Genomic DNA, 19,633 nt, shown 5'->3' with positions numbered 1-19,633 from the left:
ATCCTTCTCCACTACTCTGAAGCTTTTGTTTGGCACCACAACAGCTGTTGTGAATGTATGGGTCACCTTATTCTACTACCTCAAATCAGCCTCAAATTACCTACTTGGAGATTAGACAAATGTTCACTTTTGTCTAATCTCCAATTTCAATATCAAAACCTTTTTTTGGGGGATTGGTATAAATTTTTGAACTCTCAAGATATCAAGCAGGACATAGATTGCAAAAACATTTTATTTTAGTACAAGAATACTTACTAACAAACCCACTCATCTTCTTTGGAAGATTCTTTGTAAATTTTAACACAACTAATCATTTGATAGAAACCTTATAATTGTGAATTATAACACTACTAAACAATTCATAAGACACTTAAACTATTCATCAATATCATCACCAGCTTAAGTTTCCCGCAGCACATCATGTATCTCATCTAAATGCATAAACTTTTCATAAACAACTTCAATATCTTCATCTCCCGGAAACTCATCCTCATCTGGCTCCTCTGGAACATTTTCTTCCATCCTGTCTAAGGCCATTTCATCGTACCGAAATTCAGGGGCTATGTTGTAGAATGCCTGTACTCCATCAATAACAGTCTCAAAATCGCCGTCGATCATGGAGGAGTGCTCTTGATTGTCAAGATATAACACTTGCGCCACCTGATAATGCCACGTACGAATTAAAGAGGCATCACCAGGCTGGGTGGAAGTCAACATTTGGAACACTTCCAGGATGTCAAAGTTCCAACTTTTGTAAAGCTGGCATAGATTGTTAAACTCTTTATGAATGATCACCTTCACCGCTATTGTTCGTTCCTCACACTACACCAAATGTAATCTTTACCGGGCGGTAAAGAAAACTACTGACATAGAAAAGTCCTGAGGCAACAGGAAGAGAGCTAAAAATCTGAAAAAATATGCACCTTGCTCCTAGATGTTGGGGCGTCATGATGAGTATTTTTTTGTATTTTACACGCAGATATTGGTTTATGTACTAACAATAAATGCTGAAAATCATCAAAAACTCACATGTAACAATACCTGAAATTTGGGTCATGAGTATGAAGACAATATTTTGTGGTCTAAAAACTTCAATAACTTTTGCAATTCTGCTCCAAATAACTCGATCTTTGGTTCATTCAAAAGCTGAACTATTCTCCTTCACACTTCATAATGTTGGTAAGGTGCTATCTATTCATTTAAACACTCTACATATGTTCAAACAGTTCTGCATGAATAGCTCTGTAGGATCTTTTTTAGACCAGCTACAGATGTGATGTCTCAATGAAAAATGTAGAGGAAAGGCTCACCTTTTTAATGCACTTCAAATCGAGTGATTTGATTCAGAACTGCAAAAGTTATTGATGTTTGAAGATTCCAAAATCCTGTCTTCAAAGTCAAGGGCCAAATTTCAGGTATTGTTACAGGTGGGTTTTTGATGATTCTCAGCCTTTATTGTTAGTACATTAACCAATATCTGTGTGTAAAATACAAAAAAATATGTGTCATGACGCCCCAACATCTAGGAACAAGGTGCATATTTTTTCAGATTTTTAGCTCTCTTCCTGTTGCCTCAGGACTTTTCTATGTCAGTAGTTTTCTTTACCGCCGGGTAAAGATGACATTTTGTGTAGTGTCAAGTGACAGAGAGTTCAAACTTGGCTGGTCCAGGAATGAGTTGAGTCGAGCTTGAGTTGATGGGGATTGTGCTCCAACGGGGTGGTTTCCTCCAATGAGTAGAAGGAGATCTTGAAGGTTTCGAAATTCACTTGTCATCCATCGCATAAGTCGGCGAGTCTCCCATTGTAGACGTCGGATCTCTTCTTTACCTCGCCGAAAGCGGGCCAATGCACACATCCCAGTCTGAGTGGGTGTATCGATTGCCCATGGCTGATCGTCATATGTAAAGAGGCCGTCGTTCCAAAATGCGTCATCGGCCTCGATGGCTAAGAGCTTGTCAAAGGTGATTGGTCTCGGTGCAGGACGATCAGGGAAGGCGGCCTTGTAGCCTGTCAGGTTTTCGCTGTAGATGTCAAGCGCCGGTTGTAACTTGGCAGCACAAGTCTTGATGGCAGCTAATACCTTCTGTTGACCACGCTGACCTATGAAATGAGTACTATTAGTAATTGATGTAATGATTCAAGATGTACTGTACTTACCTAGTTTAGTTGACATTCCAACTTGCTGTACAATCTCAAGAGGATGTTTCTCCTCCTTCAGAGCAAGGAAGAGCTGTCGCATCGCCGTTTTGGAATACCAAAGTTTCAATAACAAATTCGTATGTTTTTCTGATACAAGTGTGGTATTGTGTTAGTGTACATAGGTTACTGATAAAAATTTCCTACCTACTCACCAGATAAATCATTAGTCATTGCGTCCGAACCAACCTTTCTCCTTTGAGCTGCAATCCTTTTTTGAAGGTCACCAACCAACCGAGCCCGAGCAATCGCTTGTTCAGGAGTGTGAATCAATGTCTGCCTATAAAAACAAAAGATTATCTCATGTGAGACACAATGATTGAATCGGAGTGAGACAAAATAACGTACCACGCCTTATCATGTTCGGCTTCTAGACAAAGGAGTTTGCCAAGTTCGAGTTTTTGTATTTCTTGTTGAACCTTTGGGCTAACGATTGCTTCTCTTTGATCTTTCCATTGTTTGTCGAAGAAGTCCTCAGTATAAAGATGGCCTGGTTGATAAGGATTCGGGAATGCATAGATGTTAGTCAATAGAGTCTGACTCTTCTTGACAGTTTCATGAGCCTGTTGCATTCGGGTCAAAAGCCATTTGCCTAAAAATACCATTTCAGTTAGAAAATTTATAAAATAAAGTCAAAATGATCATGACTTACCGCTGCTTTCTAGGAGCACCTTTGTATAATGTTCGGTTCGGTCACTGATGGCCCAAAATCGATGAGCCCTGGTTGAAGTTCGCAGATATGGGACCAAGGCTGATAAAAAAGACCAGAATCGTTCGAGACCTTTGCCATCGGATAGTCCCCAGTTGTCATTGTATCTTGGATTGTACCGGATCTGGAATTTCCACTCGTGTACATACGCGTGGAAAACAGATGTAGCAAACTCCAACTGTGCTCTGTGCTAGCAGGTCGCGCTGGCAGACATATCAATCAACATAATCAGCTACTATTTAAAACAATACTAGTAAAGATGGTACTTACACACTTGAGGTGCCTCTCGAGATGACACCCTATGTCATAAAGAACACCAAATCTCTTGCCGGGGAAGTCCTTGAGAATGGACTGAATCACAGCGATTGGATAGTAGAGCCTGGAGAAAGAAACAAAAGTATTAGTATATGTAAATGAAACTAGTAAAGCTGTGACTTACTTTTCACCAGTTTTATATATATTAGCAATCCGTAACGGTACATCGTGTCGGCATGAGGCTGCAAAAAGACCAGTATCGTCACAATGCGCCCATGTAGATGTGTTCCTGAGATCATTAGCCGCTTTGTGAGAGTCAGAACACACATTCTGCAAAGGACAGTTAGAAATATGAGTATTGAGTAGTTTAACTACTAATTGAATTAAATGTGAGTGACGCACGTGTCCACCTTCAAGAACAACATTAGATGTTGTTTCTAGAACAACCTCGTTTCTTTGAATGTCGGTCGGCTTGACAAAGATGGAGGGATATTCAGCATCGAGCGGTTGATCCTTACTGGCTTCGGTATTGTGTCGATGCTGGAAGTTTCCATCCATGCAGAAGATGCTGAAGAAATCTTGATCAGTCGGATCTTCACCTTCAGCTGGGCCGAAACATTGGGCACACTTGGCTGCCCATAATTCTTCCTTTGTATGTAGCATAACGACATGAAGCAGAGAGGTTTGAAGACGGGAAATTCGGGCATAGACATCGTGTGCATTGGAAAATGGCACCCTGAGAATACGAGATTTTTGTTGGATACCTCGAGCTGTGAGTTGGCGGCGAGTACGTCTAGAGATGAATTTGATAAGTCCTTGAACATATCCGCTCTTGTTGAGCCCGGATTGTTCCCATAGGTCGTGGTAGAGCTGAATGTAACGGACCGAGAACGCTGTGCGGGGCTTGGAAGGCGAGCTGGCTATGTATCCTCGGTGAAGTAGCTGGATAACTTCTGGTTGACACTTGCAGAAGCTCATGGACGGACTTTGATGTCCTGTATAGAAAAGTCAGGTCAGCTGTTGATCATCTCAATCAAGTCGTATAAGAAAGTACTTACCGAGTACGTCAATCAAATCAATTTGGCGTGGAGGATGATGATCGTTGGGAGAACAGGAACATCCACTAGGTTTGACTTCGTGATACGACTCTTGGGTTGTCCAATTTTTCGTGGTATGCTGGCAGTATAGGTACGTAGCCATCATTTGATCCTCGAGATGAGCCCATTCGCGAAAGAAGTCTTGACGTTTAGCAAAGTACTTTCGATACTGTCGGCGGCGTACATATTGTGATGGTCTAACTACTTCGCCATCTTCATCGTTGTCATCTGGCTCATCAATCCAGGCATGATCATCGTTGCCGACAATCTCGGCCCATTCTGGTGGTGGTGGTGGAGCAGGAGCAGGGATACGAGGAGGAGGATTGATAATCTGATTAAGCCGTTCTTGCCGCTTTTCAGCAGTTCTCTTGAACTCGGCTTCAGCTTGGGGAGTACGTTGCTGACGTTTAGGAGTAGAAGCCGACAAAGAGGTAAAGAATCGAGTAATGCGTTTGCCACCCATGTGTACTACAGTAACAAATAGTGAGAAGGTTGTCAATAAAATTGAAAGATAGATATGATGATAAGACGAAGAGACAAAAAGTGAGAAACAAAAATTGAGTGAGAAATTTTCATGAGTGAAGGTGACAACGTACAGAGGAAATGATATATTGTTCTCCTTTTGAGGAGAGAAATCTAAAAGGATCGTAAGCCTTGTTAGCGGTGCGATGACGGCCATAAGCCACGTGAGTCGTGAGGGGATTCATTGAACCTTGGAGGTGCGTGTAGTTGATTGATCGAAGCTGCATGAGTTGATTGATCGAAGGTGCATGAGTTGATAGATCGGATGATACACCTGTGCTGACTTGTTGACTCACAGAGTGAAGTTGAGGTCGGCTCAGGGAATCGAGGGTGAACCGGTACCTCAGACGGTACTTGGGGTGGGGTTTGACTTTTGGGGTGGGGGGGTTAAGTCCTTAGTAGGGTTCAAACTGGTCTGGCCGCGCCTGGTCGAGGCTGGTAGGGAAAGAGTGTCTCAGACAGCCATACAGGGGTGCCCAGACTACTGTCTGAGTACCAGCTGTATGAGTAGCCAGTGGTGAAAACTCGGCGACACACATTACCTGAAAACTTACCGATGATTCTCACAACGGCTGTAACAGTCCCGCGCTGCGACACTGTGTTTACTCTTCCCCTTTTTTGTTATCTTTGATGAGTCTTTGTTAAAATTTGGAACAAGGATGAAAGGTCAAATTGACAGATGGAGGGTCAACTGATCAAAGTGACTCCCTCCCGTGTAGTCGATGAACGTCCCTGCCTCCCGACTCGACTACTCAGGAGGGAGACTTGGATAAGTTCTGGTGCTTTTTATACATTAGATGATCTTATATCAGGAAGGACAAGCAGAAGAAGATAAATACTTGTGTGTATCCACCATCACACCTTGCGAGGATCTATAAACAACAAACAACCACCCTTGTCTAAGTGTATTACCTCTACATATGAAGTTGCAAGCAACTCAGTTTTCCACAAAGAAACGAAGACTTGTCTTGGTATTGAGGGTCTTATAGATCTCATTAGTTATCTTTGAACATTGCAATCTTGTAAGGGTCCTGGACTAGGCGCGTAACTATGCTTCGCACGATTTTGCACCATGACACATTACACAGTCCCATTTTTCATCTCCCTTTGTTTACGTCCTCTAAACAGATATGTGATTTTTCTTGGTTTTGAGATTGGACAAAACATCTTGTACATAGTAGGGGCAGCCCAGAGTTCTCAGCGATGAGAGCTTTTTGCTCCCCGCATACAAACAAAGTACAAGCATTGATCAAGATCTCCTCCAAGATCACATTCCCTATCTGTCAGGAAGACACGCAATCAAACGGGCAATAATCCAGCTTGTCCCGCGGGCGGCAGAGGAATAACATGCAATGAATAGTTGACAGAATGCAAGCTTAAAGAGGCTCATTTGCAGAAAAAAACCGTGTCGAAGAGTATCACAAAGACATCCTGAAAAAGCCTACACGGGTATATAAAGATGACATTGAATCGTAGACCCAAATGCCGCCGGACGGGTTTGGAATAGACCAATGATGAAACCATATATCTATCATAGCATCTCTACATCCTCCATTTCAACTTCCTCGCCCCTCGCAACACTATGGACGATTTCACGTCTGATCTCGGGAGTAATTTGAGCATGTACCTTGACCCGAAGCACGTCAAGTAGGGCTTCTTTCTGCTCAGCTGTCAAATCAGCCTTGTATCGCTGGACAAACACGAGGAAAGATTGATGCCACAGAACGGGAAGTTCCCTCTGTTCCCGTTTGAACCGGATGAAATGGAAGACAAGCGCATCCACAACCTTGTATGGTAGAGCATACTTTTTGTCGAGTAGCACCCGGATGAATACCGAGGTCGGGCCGGTATATTCCATGTCGGCCAATTTCATGAGCGCCGCCGCCGAATGAAGTACAGGGATGGATACTTTGGTCAAGACGGAACCGATGATCACAGCTTCCTTTAATGTACACGTCCCGCTCTGTACATAAAACAGACACGTTAGGGATGTACCAGTAAGATAACCAAGACGCAAGTACGCACCTCGCACAAAGGAAAAAGGAGTCCTTTGAAGAAAGCAGCGGGTTTATAGATAGCTTTTTTCAGAGCCATGTACAACTGCACCGTTAGTTTACCCGTTTCGCCTATCTCTTCTCTAACTCGTTCATAGAGGATTGTGCGATAGAACTTTTGACAATGCTTGGGGTCCAAGTTACTTGCAAAGATTCGAGTAGCAGAAAGGGTCGCATGAGGTGTCCAACTTTCAGGTTGAGTGATTTCGAGGATTTGGAACCAATTTCTCAATGATGGGATAATCTTGAAGGCTTTTGGCAGTGGGCCTGATTTGTATCGGGATAATAATTGTCCTACTTTGGTATAGACTTCGATAATCTTGGGATCAAGACCGCCAGACATCTCCTCTTGCTCACGACCTAAATATTCGACAACCACATAACACGAGGCGCAATCAGCACGCATCAAGCTATCCCGATGGGGATTTTACAGACCTTTCCCCTTATCAGCAGACTGATTGAGCTGCTCGTGTTCCTCTAGTTTTTGCATGATCAAGTCAGCCAAATTCCGCGAGCCACCCTGTCCAAAACTGTCGAGGATTACTTGATCTCCTTCATCAATTTCCTGTGGTTGAAGCCAAGCAGATCATCAGGTCAGAATATACCGAAAAGCTAGTGAAGAGGTTGATCATTACAATCTCTTCATACTCCTCCTCTTCCTCGTCACCACTACCGAAGCCCTTCCATTCTTCTTCTTCCTCATCGTCGGACCCGGTCAAACCATTGGCTACTTGACGAGCCACAAGCCGCGCACTGCATAAATCACATTCTAATTAGGACATAAAGGACGTTCATGACATTGAAACGCACTCAAGTTGAACCTCTTCGTCATCTTCATCAGAGGAATCGTGTGCCATTTCATCTTGCTGCTCCTTGGCGATCGCCAGAATCTTCTGGGAGGCTTTGCCGTCTAGTACTGCCTGATTCGGGTTGACATACCAGCATCAGTATTGAGAAATTCCTCGCTGAAGCATGCCATCATGTGGGTTTTCGAGCTGGGAGGCCTACTGACCTCTTGACCTCGCTCCTGCTTTCTTTTGGTCCTCCGACCGAGCGCCGAAACTTTGCCTGGGCCGAGTTCATCTTGAGTGAGTTGGACTGCGAGAGGATCATGTCGTGGACGTTTTCGTGGTGCCTCTGATTTGAATTTTGCCATGTCAAGCTGGAAATGTGTTTGTAGTTGGATAGGTTGTCTCGCTTCGCACAGGAGACCTTCGCCACTGTGCGTTTCGAATCATAGTGAGCGGCTAGCATGTGGGTGAGCTTGCACATGTAAACATCGAAAGCTGCGGATGCACCTGCCTCGCCCTCTGAATGGCAGCTGACGCGGCCCAAAGGCGGCGAAACCGCACCTGGGCATCCACAGCCGCACTACCGTTTGTAGAAATGTTGGACAATTCATATCTCCAAGCTGATGTTAAGCAAGGTGAAGCTCTACACAATTCTAAAACGTGCAATACGATGATTATCACCATCCCACTGCTTCTGAAGTTCTGTAAATATGGCTTCCTCCCCCTCATATGTTTTCACATTACAGCGTAGAGGAGGCTGATTATTGGTGAGAGAGTCCAGCGATGAATCATTCACCATTCTGACCTCAGAGGTATTGTCAGAAGATTAGGGATGAAAATTAATAAATCATGAGGGATATTTTGAGTGAAGACACGGGATACACTTCAATGAGAACGATCTACAAGAGATATCGAGCTTTAGGCAGACAAGTGAGTTCAACCAAAAGATGGGTGCTACTTTCACATCAACGAAATATTCCTGCCTGCCTTTATTCTTTGGTTTCTCGTGAGTTTTTTTTTTGAAAAAAGTACATATATTAGGAGAACCTTATGCCAAAGCAAACAGAAAAAAATGACTACGTGCTTTTGGCGGTTGAGTAGCTGTGTCGATTTGACGCGTGTTTGCTTGATGAGAAAGATTCGGTACTTCAACTTACAATCATCAGCTTCCATGAATAATGCAGGCCAGTAGCATATACATTGCACTATTCTTCATCTCAATCAATTTTCAATCTTCGCATCCCTTGTGGTCGTCTCTCGTTCTTGGCTCAACCACGTTGCACGTTTCACCCGGGCCCACTCATGTAAACGTGCTGCGAGTGAATCGAGATCGTCGATGGCTGGCCTTACGTCTGTTGTGAGCATAGAATGTCAGAACATCTATTATAAGCTATAGATACAAAAGCAGTCTGGTATGACAGTCAAGACACTATAGAAGAACCAACGCACCAAAGTGGAAAACGGGGTTTCCATTCTCATCATCTGCTGCAGAATAGTAATCAATCACGTATCGATGGAGTCTATCCTGCTCCTGTGGGCCCCAACTTTCGCGGCGGACCATCCAGTCGTGTCGATCAAACGGGGGGACTTCGCTGTATAAGCTCGGAAAGATACGGCCTAATAACATATGATATCGCGCTTTTGGGGACAAATCCTGTGGTCGACCCTGGAATCGTGCTAGTGAGATTTCGGGTGTATCTTCAGAAGAAGCGGCAGATGTTGATGGCTTTGGGTTAAAGTAGCGGCGCTCCCAGCGTAAGACTTCTTGCCAGACTGCTTCGTTCATCCAGTTGTGTATGTCGACCATGACAGGAATGGCGTTGACTGGGGTTTCCCATCCCTTTCGTACGAGGGCGTTGTAAAACTGCTGAGGAGATGGGTAGACCCAAGTGTCTTTGGTGTCCGAGGGACCTGAATGAGCTATAGGGCAAGCAGAAGCGGACTCGTGGGTTGTTGCAGGTGCATCACTGAAAGTCCTTGGTATGCTTGAGCGAGTGCGTTCGAGGGGAAGAGGAGTAGTCTGTCCAGGTGCCAAGTCCTGCGAAAGAGATGGCATGTTGTTCCGTGGATTTACATCGGATTGATTAGAAACTGGAGATGTGCTGGGGGAAGCATCATTCGATGCTTGGTGCATCGGACAGCCAGCCGGCGGGACAGGAGCTGGAATAGGATTTGAAGATGCGCCTGGGGTCGAAAGCGAGCTGCCCATATCGACGAGGCTTCAAGGCAAACCTGGCGTTTAACTTTCTTGTGGTGCGAAAGAAGCTGATCGTTCCTACCAATCGTCTACCAATCAGGTGTGTTACCAATGCGACTTCAAATTGAGCTGTGGTCAGATTACTTACGCTGACAAGAGATTTTGTCAAGTTGTAAGGTGGTCGATGTGATTTCGTCAAATTGGTTCGTGGTTACGGTGAAAGACGCCCATGAACACCCGATGCAGATTGATCAGATACTCAACCATCGGGTATACCTGAAACCTAACTTACAAATTCTCTGGCCTGTCTCACTCAAACTCTTGTTCAACTTGTGAGGCGGAGGAATCGAGGAGGACTCAGCGTCAGCACATTGATTGATCATTTTGAAGGTCTGCCTGCTTATTCGACCCTGTCACCTCGTCTTGATGCGCCGGTCGAAACCAATTTCACCGTCAAGGCCCCTCGCTCGACTCACTTCGGAAGCCATTTCCTTCCATTCAGCGTTGCTTTCAGATCAGTTTTTGCACGTGCGCATGAAATATTCAATTTCAAGAGAGAGACTCACTCTTATTTCCCACTTGATAAACACAAGAGGATGTCGTTTGTTCCACAGTTCAAGACTATATTTGACGAATGATCCAGAAAACCCATATACCGCAACCAGAGCTGATAGTGATGCGCAATTCACTCAGTTTGATTTTCAGAGGACACCACTCGCAATACCTCCTATATATGCAGTCATCTGACAGATGAGATAAAGGACAACATGTCAAGATAGTCACTTCCTTCTCCAAAAAATACCCATTGATGCAGTGCGCATGCTCTTGCAATTACCCTGCCCATGTGCCAACCCAAAAGGATGACTATTTTTCCAGTTAGAGATGTTAATTGTATCCATCAAAGACAATGGTAAAAATCCACATATTTACCCAGGAGGGTGTGTCATTTTGGTGTGCAAGATGTATCTCAACTTGGGCTTAACCCACTCAGACTTCTTTTTGAAGGGTAATGGAATGTGAGTCCAGGCTGCTTCATTATGTAAAGGTGAAGACTATATACACCTAGGGGCTAGTGATGCTACTGATTCCCTCATGTCTGTGGATCAAGGATAAGTTGCCTTGCCCAACAGTAGAAGTGGTCAGGATGTAAGTCCCAGTGGTGGTTGATTGAGTCAGATTGCCCTGTCAGTTTGCTTTTTCAGAAAACCTTGCAAAACCTTGCATAAAGCACTGTGATTGTGGCTTCCACTCTAGTCAACAGAGAGAACCTTTTTATGTCTTGAAACCCAGGCCTGCTTATTCTGCCCTGCATTCCAACAGTCATCTCCTTGATGTGACACTCCCTCATGGGACACCCATCTGGACATGCACTGCCGGCAAAGATACCTTGGATTGTAAAATGTGAGGTATCCTTGGGTATACATTCCCTTGGACTGCGTGTCAGAGGAATCAATCCAAGGCTTTCTTTGCCCTCAAAGAGTGCCTTGGATCATTTACTCAGACATTGCATCCAAGGATATCTTGGATCTTCCAATCCAAGCCATCTTCATTGGCGGTGATGCTTGGAGAATGGTCATGGGAACACCTTACGGACCAATTTGAGAGTAGCAAGTGTAAATTAATTGAGGCTTGAAGAATTCCAAGGTCCTTGATGATTTGCTTGAAACCTCAGAGATGTTTGGGAAGGCATCAGCAGAACATGAACTTGCTCCTTGTTGTGATCTCTTCCAAGATGATGTATTCAACAAATTGTCTGACCTAGTCTCTATACCAGCTTTAGACTGACAAAATTGCTACCCTTATCAAGTGCTTGCATTATCAAATATACCATGATTCCAAGTTTTATTCCATATAGAATGGCACAACATTTTGGCTCAATTGTAGATTGTACGTACTACAATTCATGCATGACAAGCAACCAGACTGGATCAAGCATCTAACTCCCTGTAGGGCTGAAGGCCCCATTCAAGGATTTTTGTTCAAATTGTTGTTAATTTCAATGAAAAGTCTACAGAAATTGGAATACCCAGGTACTATCTGTTAAAATTGTGTTTGCCCCACAGAAAGAAGGGGTAAAGAGTTTCATGAGATCAAGGATTGTGTTTTGAAACCATAAAATCAATCATTCTTTCCAATGTTTCAAAAAAACCAATTGCTCAAACCCACAATGATCTAAATTTCATCTCACTTTCAATTTCAATGGTTAATAAATTCTAATGAGGAGTGCCAGAAGTTTCCTTTGCTGATCTCCACCTACAGACTTCACATGAGTGCCAGTGGTCTCAACACACTCAAAGATATTGGATGCACAAATGATTTTGTATGTCAAATAGTTTCTTACTCAGATGGATACTGCGTTGTGCATAGAGAAGGAGCATTCCAAGGTATTGATTATGATTTTGTTTATGATTTCTACTTCTCCCAATCTTCAAACATTTTGGTTTGGTAGGCTTGAGACATTGTATTTTCATACTCCCTGTTGCTGGCCTCTCTCTGAGCTGGCACCAGGCATCATACATAGCCCAGAAGGATGCTTGTATTGCCTTCATCATAAGAATACACTTTCAGGGCTCCCAGATGGGAAAATGGGTCTCAGGCATTCCCCTTCTGTTACTGTCTAACAGCTTCACAAATTTTCCTGCATAGCCATGGTGATCTATATACTTAAAGAAATGTTCTTGCCCACTATCCCCAACCCTCAGCGTTAATTTACCTGTTACCATATATCTCTCAGCGTTAATTTACCTGCTACCATATACCTACTGCCACTGTACACTGCCACTACCTACCCTAGCTCATAAACTTGCCTGTATCCTATACCCGGTCACCTTAATTTCCCTCTACTATACACTATACTGATCTATACCGACGCTCTACAGCTCTATACTAACTACCACTACGACCCATATACACCACCGTTATCGCTCAGCCCGCCGATACTACATCAGACTTCTTTCCAGTCTGATTCAAGTGACTACATCTCCTGCTCACGATCTGTTCATCGTCATCGAATGGACCAGGCTTCCCGACTGTTGCACGCTCCTAACGCCTCCTTCTCTTCCACCCCACCTGCCTCGCCAGCTGACACTTCCTTTCAAAACTTTGGTCGTCGCCTTGAATTCTACGTTCGTCAATTCTGACTACCAGTCCAGCTCAAACATTCATCCTTCCTTTTTCGTCTGGTCCCGTTGTATCTACTCAATAAACCCGGTAATATTATACTAACCGTTCCAGCGCACATAACTCACCTCCTCTACTCTCACAATACTATAAAGGTAGCCCTATCTGACCAACTTCAATCTCCACATCTATCCATTCATCTATCCCCATTGCGCTTCAAGTGATCATCATTTCACTGCCCCCTTTCACATTAACCTGACAAAACTCATTCTCACCGCTTATTAATTCTTTATCCTCGCCACAGCCCCATGTCTGGTTCTAATATCCCACTTAAGCAATCCCATGTTGTCACGGTCTCTGGTGTGGTAGAAAACAGTGCAGTGGTATGTCTTGCAAAACAACTCTCAACGCTACCTCTACTCATGATACTTCACAGCACCCTCCCTCAGATAATTGCAATTATTTGTATCGGTCTTGCACTGTTGCCATTACTTGCAATGGATGGAACGGTGACAACAAGAAAGAATACGACGGCAACTTCACGGCGTACTGCTCCTCTCTTCAAGTGCCACATGAAGGCGAATGCTATTGCACTAAAGCACGTTTCTTACCATCGAAAGACTCTGCTGATTTTAATATGTATTATGAGGCCGAACACAAGATTTTTGTCGGCACCAGCGAAACTTTCACCGGTGTGCTTCACAATAACACGGCCCTTTCTGGTCTTGGTGTTGTCTCCAGCCGATGGACTATGCCCGACGAGGACGAGACCAAGTCGACCTTGTGTTTTGTCATGAAGCACATTGATTATCAGCCTCAAGTAATGTCCTATTCCACGTCCTTTTCTGCGTCCGCTCCTACTTACCCTTTGTCTTTCTGAATAGTCTCGCAAGAACCAGTACTTCAAAATAGAGTACCGCATCCGTCCCACGCGCAACATGGAGAAAAGCCAAAATTTGGTTCAGGTTGGCCGGGAGACCCTCATTTCCGGCTTCATCGTCGACTGGGACGGTGATAATAATCGCTGGATTGTTGAGGTACATAATCTTTTCTCTATTATATTGAGAGATATCCACTCATCTGACTTCCCATCGGTTCCCCAGGTCACTGGTGTCAGTCCTTGCACTGGCAATGAAGGGATCACTGCTAAGCAAACAGACCCCGCTGGGCATGTAACCCCCGCTGGACGCGTCAGACCGGCTAAGTCAGTCTTCCATACCCTTACTACTTCACCCAATTCTGACATTGCTTCTCAGGCACATTGCTACGCCCTCTACTCAAGCAAATTCGGTTGCCGGACCTTCTTCTACTCCGTCCTCGACACCGTCTGTATCAGCAGCTAAGCGCAAAGCTCCTCTGCCGGAAGAGCCACTACACTGGCCACCAGTAACAGGCCGCCGGACTCCCCCCGCTAAGTAAGTTGAATCAGCTTCTTCCCCAGTTCATACTGTGTGTTGACTCGGCTACCTCTCCTAGACACGTCGCCAAACCAGCCGCTGCCGCCACTAAGCCTCCTCGCACAATCAGCAAAGGTAAAGGCAAAGCTGCCCCTCTTATTGATGAAGTGGAAGACGCGGTAGACGAAGAATTATTATCCGAAGCCGAGTGGCCTGCCACGCCAGTTCCACCTGTCGTGAAGAAGCCCACCGCGAAAAGAGCAGCCCCAAGCAAAGCCAAGAAGGCTAAGTCTGCACCAAAACCAGTCGTACTCGAGGAGGAGGTCGTAGAAGAGGCTGACGAGCTCTCACAGGCGAGCGAAGGAGAAATGGAGGAATAGATCATAACTATGTAGTCTTCGTCATAGCTTTACTGTGTATCTCTCCGTGTCACCCCACTTCGCTCTCATTGTAATAACCGCCTGTTCTGTTCATAGTGTAATCATGCAACTCAAAACGTTTATAGTGTTCGCAGTGTGAGATTTGGGTTGTCTCCTTTCATCGAGTCCCGCACCATAACAATTGACTTCGCAAACCTTCTTCACTCGCTTCAGACCAGTCGGTACAACCTTGCGCTATGTTACTCAGCCTCCGCGCCCATAAACATCATTCTCCATGCATTTACCAAATCTTAACATCCCAGTTTTTCTAGCGTGTTACCTGCAATCCAGTCCAATCTGTGATCCCAGTCCTATATTAAGAATCTTCTTGCATAGAGTCCTTACCTACCCAGGACGACTAGGTCAATCGATATTATGACTGGTTTGGCCCAGCCCCACTGTACCGGGCTCAGTCCTTCACCTGGTGCTCTACCCATCCAGCCCAAGTTTCCCAACACTCTAGCCAGGAAGAGTACCTTGACCGAACCCTTCTCAGCGGACCGTTCCATTCCTGACCAATGCCTTCACGATATAACTCTAGGCCCGCCGCCACGGTCATCCTGGTCCAGAACCGACTACCCCTGTTAACAATCACGAAGCAATGGCTGTACCCTACGAATTTGCCTGCACGGTTGATAGCTCAGCGCTCGACCAGACTATTCAACTTCGACCAGGCCGGCAGCGCAATTGGGCTCCTGCCCATTTTGAGCCATTCTACCATCGCAATGCTCCAACGATGCCAGTACTGGTCATCACATCAAAACCAAGGCAACTTTTCCTCAGTCATTAACCCTTCATTCGCATCTATTCTTATTGACCGATAACTTCACCGACACAGTTACCAACACCATTTCTGCACTCCAAAGGTTTTCTCACTCGACTCTTCATAACTGGCAAGCCGAGAAGCCATTGACTTTATCTAGCTATAGACTTGCTCCAATACTTTCAAATTCTTTGCAATCACAACATACCGCCTCAATGTACGTTTACCGGTTTATCACACCGCTTCTACTGTCTTTCTGCTTATCCTACCTGGGTCTCTGGAAGTAGTGTCCTATTGAGCACTGTCGTCCCGTTCTAACAATCCCCTGATGCTTTGACCCAGCCTGATTACGTGACGGACACACACGAACAGCATGGTGAACCACGGACTCGCGGTCAAAAATGCTTCCGAAAACACGGAAGCATCAATTAAGCACTGTTTTGGGCAAGAATTGCCATTTCACATTGGCCGTTGCGACGACCCTTGTGCGTACTGTGGCGCTCTGCACTGGAAATTGGAGCGACAGCCCGTCACGAAGACAGCCGTTGTAGAACTCCTACGCTGTGTAGCGTAGGCTGAGCCGGAGAGGGGAAGAATCACCGCGCAGAAAGAATAACCACACAGGTGAAACTATGGTTGTCGTAGACTGCCCTCAACCTTTAAATAAAAGTTCAAAAAAATAAAAAAATCACGGAAGCAATTCTCTAACAAATTTCTACCTTCTCAAATCTAATCCGTAACACTATTCTAATATCACTAGAAGATCCGCAAGATCTGGCGGATTCCAACGGTACCCCACACTACACTATATGAGAGGGTGATACAAAACTATGTTGATGTTGAGTTTTATTGTAAATAGTTTTAATGTAAAAGTGAAATTGTAAAAATTGTAAATGTAACAACTACAGCCCTGACTCAACCCGGTCTGAGGTAATTTCAAACTGTAATCTAACCTGACGAGTTGATGACTGATTTCTGACCGAGCTCAGCAAACAGAAAATATAAGAAAAAAAAACACAATGATCCTCTTCAAGACACTAATCACTACAAATGATAATCTAAACAACAATAGAGGTTATGTTTTCTCCATCTATCTTTCTTATCTTTTAATACTCAAAGAACTTGATTTAATCGGACACACTAACTAAAGATGATATTCTAATTCTTTGATAGAACACTAAAAAAAACTGATACGTTCTCAAGGACACATGAAGACACGATTATAACACTTAGACCCAGACACGAACACTGATACGACAATCAGAACACTAGAACACTTTAAAAAAAACTTAGAACACTCTTTGATCAACACTGATACGCAAATAACACAAAAAAAACACGATGATCCCTCCGATGGATCCCAAAAAAGAATGAAAACGATGCGATTCTTTCCACAGACACACGAACGAACAAGACCCCTCTTCTTTTGAAATTTCAATTTGACCTCCACTTACTACCTCCGATCGGACTTCACTTGTAAGTCACGACACAACTGGATTTCCGTCGATTTTCGATTTAGTTTTATTTTATTCATTCACTCGTCTCCACCTCTACCTCAACCTCCTCCACTCTCTTTCGATCTGGACCTCTCGATCGCACTCCATCCTCAATCTCCAGCTCGATCTTCACACTATCGATTTACAATGTAAGTTTGATTTCTTTTCTCTTCTTCTACACTATCCCATCCTTGACTTTATGTATTTAGATTTCGATTTTGACATCATTTAAGTAAGTTTCTTTTCCCATTCACTTCTTTGTTTGTTCTCATACTGACTCCTTTACCTCCTTTCTTTGTTTTCATTAGTTTTAACTTTGGACCTCAAAATCGAATTCCTATTTAGTTTCAATTTCGATTCTGATCTTTGATTTAGATCTTGATAAATATGTAAGTCTTTTCTCTCTTAACTTTCTTTCTACTATTCATCTTGCACAACACTGACACCACCCTCTTTCTCTATCTCAATTTAAACCCTCAAAATCGATCCTTCTATTAAGTTTTTCATTAGTTTTAACTTCAGACCTCAAAATCGAATGTCTATTCTGTTTCCTTTTTTTTCTATTCTTATTGTATCTGATGAATAGATTGATGGATTCAGTTTCGATTCTGACCTTTGATCTTGATCTTCATTTAAGTAAGTTCTTTCATTTCTTTATCTTTGTTTGTTCTTGTTTACTAAATTTATCTTCTTTGTTTAAAATTTTGATTCCCTTTTCATTTCGCTTCTAGGTATCTATTTGATAAGTTGAAACAAAAGCTTCCATAGGACCCCTCTATCTCGATCACTACTCAACTCTAACCACCTTCACTTCAATATCAATCAATTCAGTCTCTAACTACACCAACTCCATTTCGATCTCAGCCTGTTTCAACTACAATCTTCATAAACATTCAATTCAATTTCGATCTTGAGCTCTGATCTATCTTGTAAGTCTTTTGTTACTTTCTCTTTCATCTTTGTCTATCTAGATTTTGATTTTGAGGTCTGTTCTTAACATTTTTCTCCACTCTCTTACACAATAATGACAAGTTATATTGTTTCTTTATTTGTCTGTCATTCGATTTTGAACTTTGCATCAATTGTTTAAGATTAATTCATTTAAATTTGATTGTAGGCCTTCTTAATCAATTTTCAACTCTCTTGACTTCAATTTTAATTTCGACTTCTTGATCATTTAGGTAAGTTTTTTTGTTCCTTCTATTCTGTTGCATCATTTAAACTGACTTCTCCACTTTCTCCTGACTTGCTTTAATGTTAGTTCATAGCTGCATAGATTCCAATTTCGATTCTTGACTTCTTTCTTGTAGATCAACTGTTTGGGGATTGATTAATCTACTAGGTGAGTTTTCATTCTTGATTCATCAATTCTAATCTTATTTGTGTAACATCAATGTTGACATTTTCAATTTTTGACCCTCTTTTTTTTTTCCAAGGTATGTATGTATCTCATTTATTTATCTTTTTTGTATGTATTGTTTTTATTTGAACTTCTATGTCTGTATAAAATATACCATTTTGAATGTAAGATTGATGTTCATTGAGAATAACAAGATCCATATAGTGATAATTTGAATTGAAATGATGATTTTGATTATTTGTCTTGAGTCCACATGCCTTGATAAAAATTGAAGAGTGTGATTTATGGATCTTTTCTTTTTTCTGTTGTGAGTTGATCTAATGTAATAATAAAAAAAATGATATGAGATTAAGACGTGATCATAGGAATTGCTTTCCACATCCTCCCCCAATTTACGCCGCTTGCTGTCAACAAGGAGCTGTTAAACTACCCAGCACTGACCATGAAAATACATTGACACCGGAATTTGTCAAGCGTCTTTTAACTGACCAGGACCGTAGTAATTTTTCACATCTCCGCTAAACGTACAGCGGCTGACCATTTGCCCAGTCTCAAAAGACTTCCGGCAGGACATTCGTCGTTACAACAACTCTTTGTCATGGGCATCTACTGGGACTAAGCAGGACGTTAGTGTCGCCGGGAACGGCGGTTCTTGGACGTACAAGATTGTAGGCAGGCTAACCCACCGAATTGGATCACTTCTACCAACGCCAGGTGTGCCTCGAAAATTTGCTCAAATTTTTATGTATGGGGATCAAGGCGACGAAGAAGCCATGAATCGCAACCAGCGCTCCGGTGGTGGTCTCGACCCCAACATTATTAAGACGTTTCAGGACTTCCTCTACCGCCATAACCCCTTTGCCAAGCTGTACAAGTCAGCAGAAGAAGTCTTGGATTCAACTCCCGTCAAAACCATCAAAATTAAGTCCATGCCGATTAATGGGCGCAATCCCAACCAATACAACTTCCCGACTTGCAATGAAGTCGCGGCTGTTATAGCTGGTGATGGCGACATTGGTTCCAAGGATCGTGACATTATTCTCAGGCTACAAGATGGGCCACTCCGGCGTATTTCGGATCTGAATACTAATTACTTTTCTTTGCGCTATCCCATATTCTTCATGTTCGGATCCCACGGCTGGGACGAACACTACCGGCATCTTAACACCAGGCGTACGTCTTCTACACTCCACTGATCAACGCCGGAGCTAACTATTCATTCCTACAGGACTCAATGGAAAAGTTTCTAACTTAG

The 19,633-nt window shown here is 43.4% G+C and overlaps 4 protein-coding genes across 4 annotated transcripts; 1 reads left to right on the top strand and 3 right to left on the bottom strand.

Moving 5' to 3' along the window:
* Positions 1-399: 399 nt before the first annotated feature.
* On the bottom strand, positions 400-4,722 carry MELLADRAFT_62940 (uncharacterized protein; the record flags this gene model as incomplete). The annotated part of the gene is made up of 10 exons (XM_007409664.1): positions 400-725; positions 1,830-2,102; positions 2,160-2,288; positions 2,354-2,478; positions 2,547-2,790; positions 2,851-2,869; positions 3,490-3,492; positions 3,565-3,683; positions 3,762-4,157; positions 4,221-4,722. 10 exons carry the CDS (start codon positions 4,720-4,722, stop codon positions 400-402), a joined length of 2,136 nt encoding a protein of 711 aa, XP_007409726.1.
* A 1,590-nt stretch (positions 4,723-6,312) lies between these two features.
* Positions 6,313-7,178, bottom strand: MELLADRAFT_35933 (uncharacterized protein; the record flags this gene model as incomplete). Its single annotated transcript, XM_007409663.1, has 2 exons — positions 6,313-6,744; positions 6,807-7,178. 2 exons carry the CDS (start codon positions 7,176-7,178, stop codon positions 6,313-6,315), a joined length of 804 nt encoding a protein of 267 aa, XP_007409725.1.
* A 1,738-nt stretch (positions 7,179-8,916) lies between these two features.
* On the bottom strand, positions 8,917-9,778 carry MELLADRAFT_28382 (uncharacterized protein; the record flags this gene model as incomplete). Its single annotated transcript, XM_007409662.1, has 2 exons — positions 8,917-8,978; positions 9,076-9,778. Coding segments are annotated over 2 exons (765 nt in total), but the record flags the coding sequence as incomplete, so codon positions are not given.
* Positions 9,779-12,834: 3,056 nt separating this feature from the next.
* On the top strand, positions 12,835-14,720 carry MELLADRAFT_86152 (uncharacterized protein; the record flags this gene model as incomplete). Its single annotated transcript, XM_007409896.1, has 8 exons — positions 12,835-12,948; positions 13,099-13,163; positions 13,248-13,326; positions 13,380-13,763; positions 13,828-13,980; positions 14,047-14,147; positions 14,200-14,358; positions 14,420-14,720. 8 exons carry the CDS (start codon positions 12,835-12,837, stop codon positions 14,718-14,720), a joined length of 1,356 nt encoding a protein of 451 aa, XP_007409958.1.
* Between the last annotated feature and the right edge of the window lie 4,913 nt (positions 14,721-19,633).

This window comes from Melampsora larici-populina (genome assembly GCF_000204055.1).
Source record: "Melampsora larici-populina 98AG31 unplaced genomic scaffold MELLAscaffold_17, whole genome shotgun sequence".
Classification (NCBI taxonomy): domain Eukaryota; kingdom Fungi; phylum Basidiomycota; class Pucciniomycetes; order Pucciniales; family Melampsoraceae; genus Melampsora; species Melampsora laricis-populina.
This window is presented reverse-complemented; position numbering and strand designations above follow the sequence as displayed.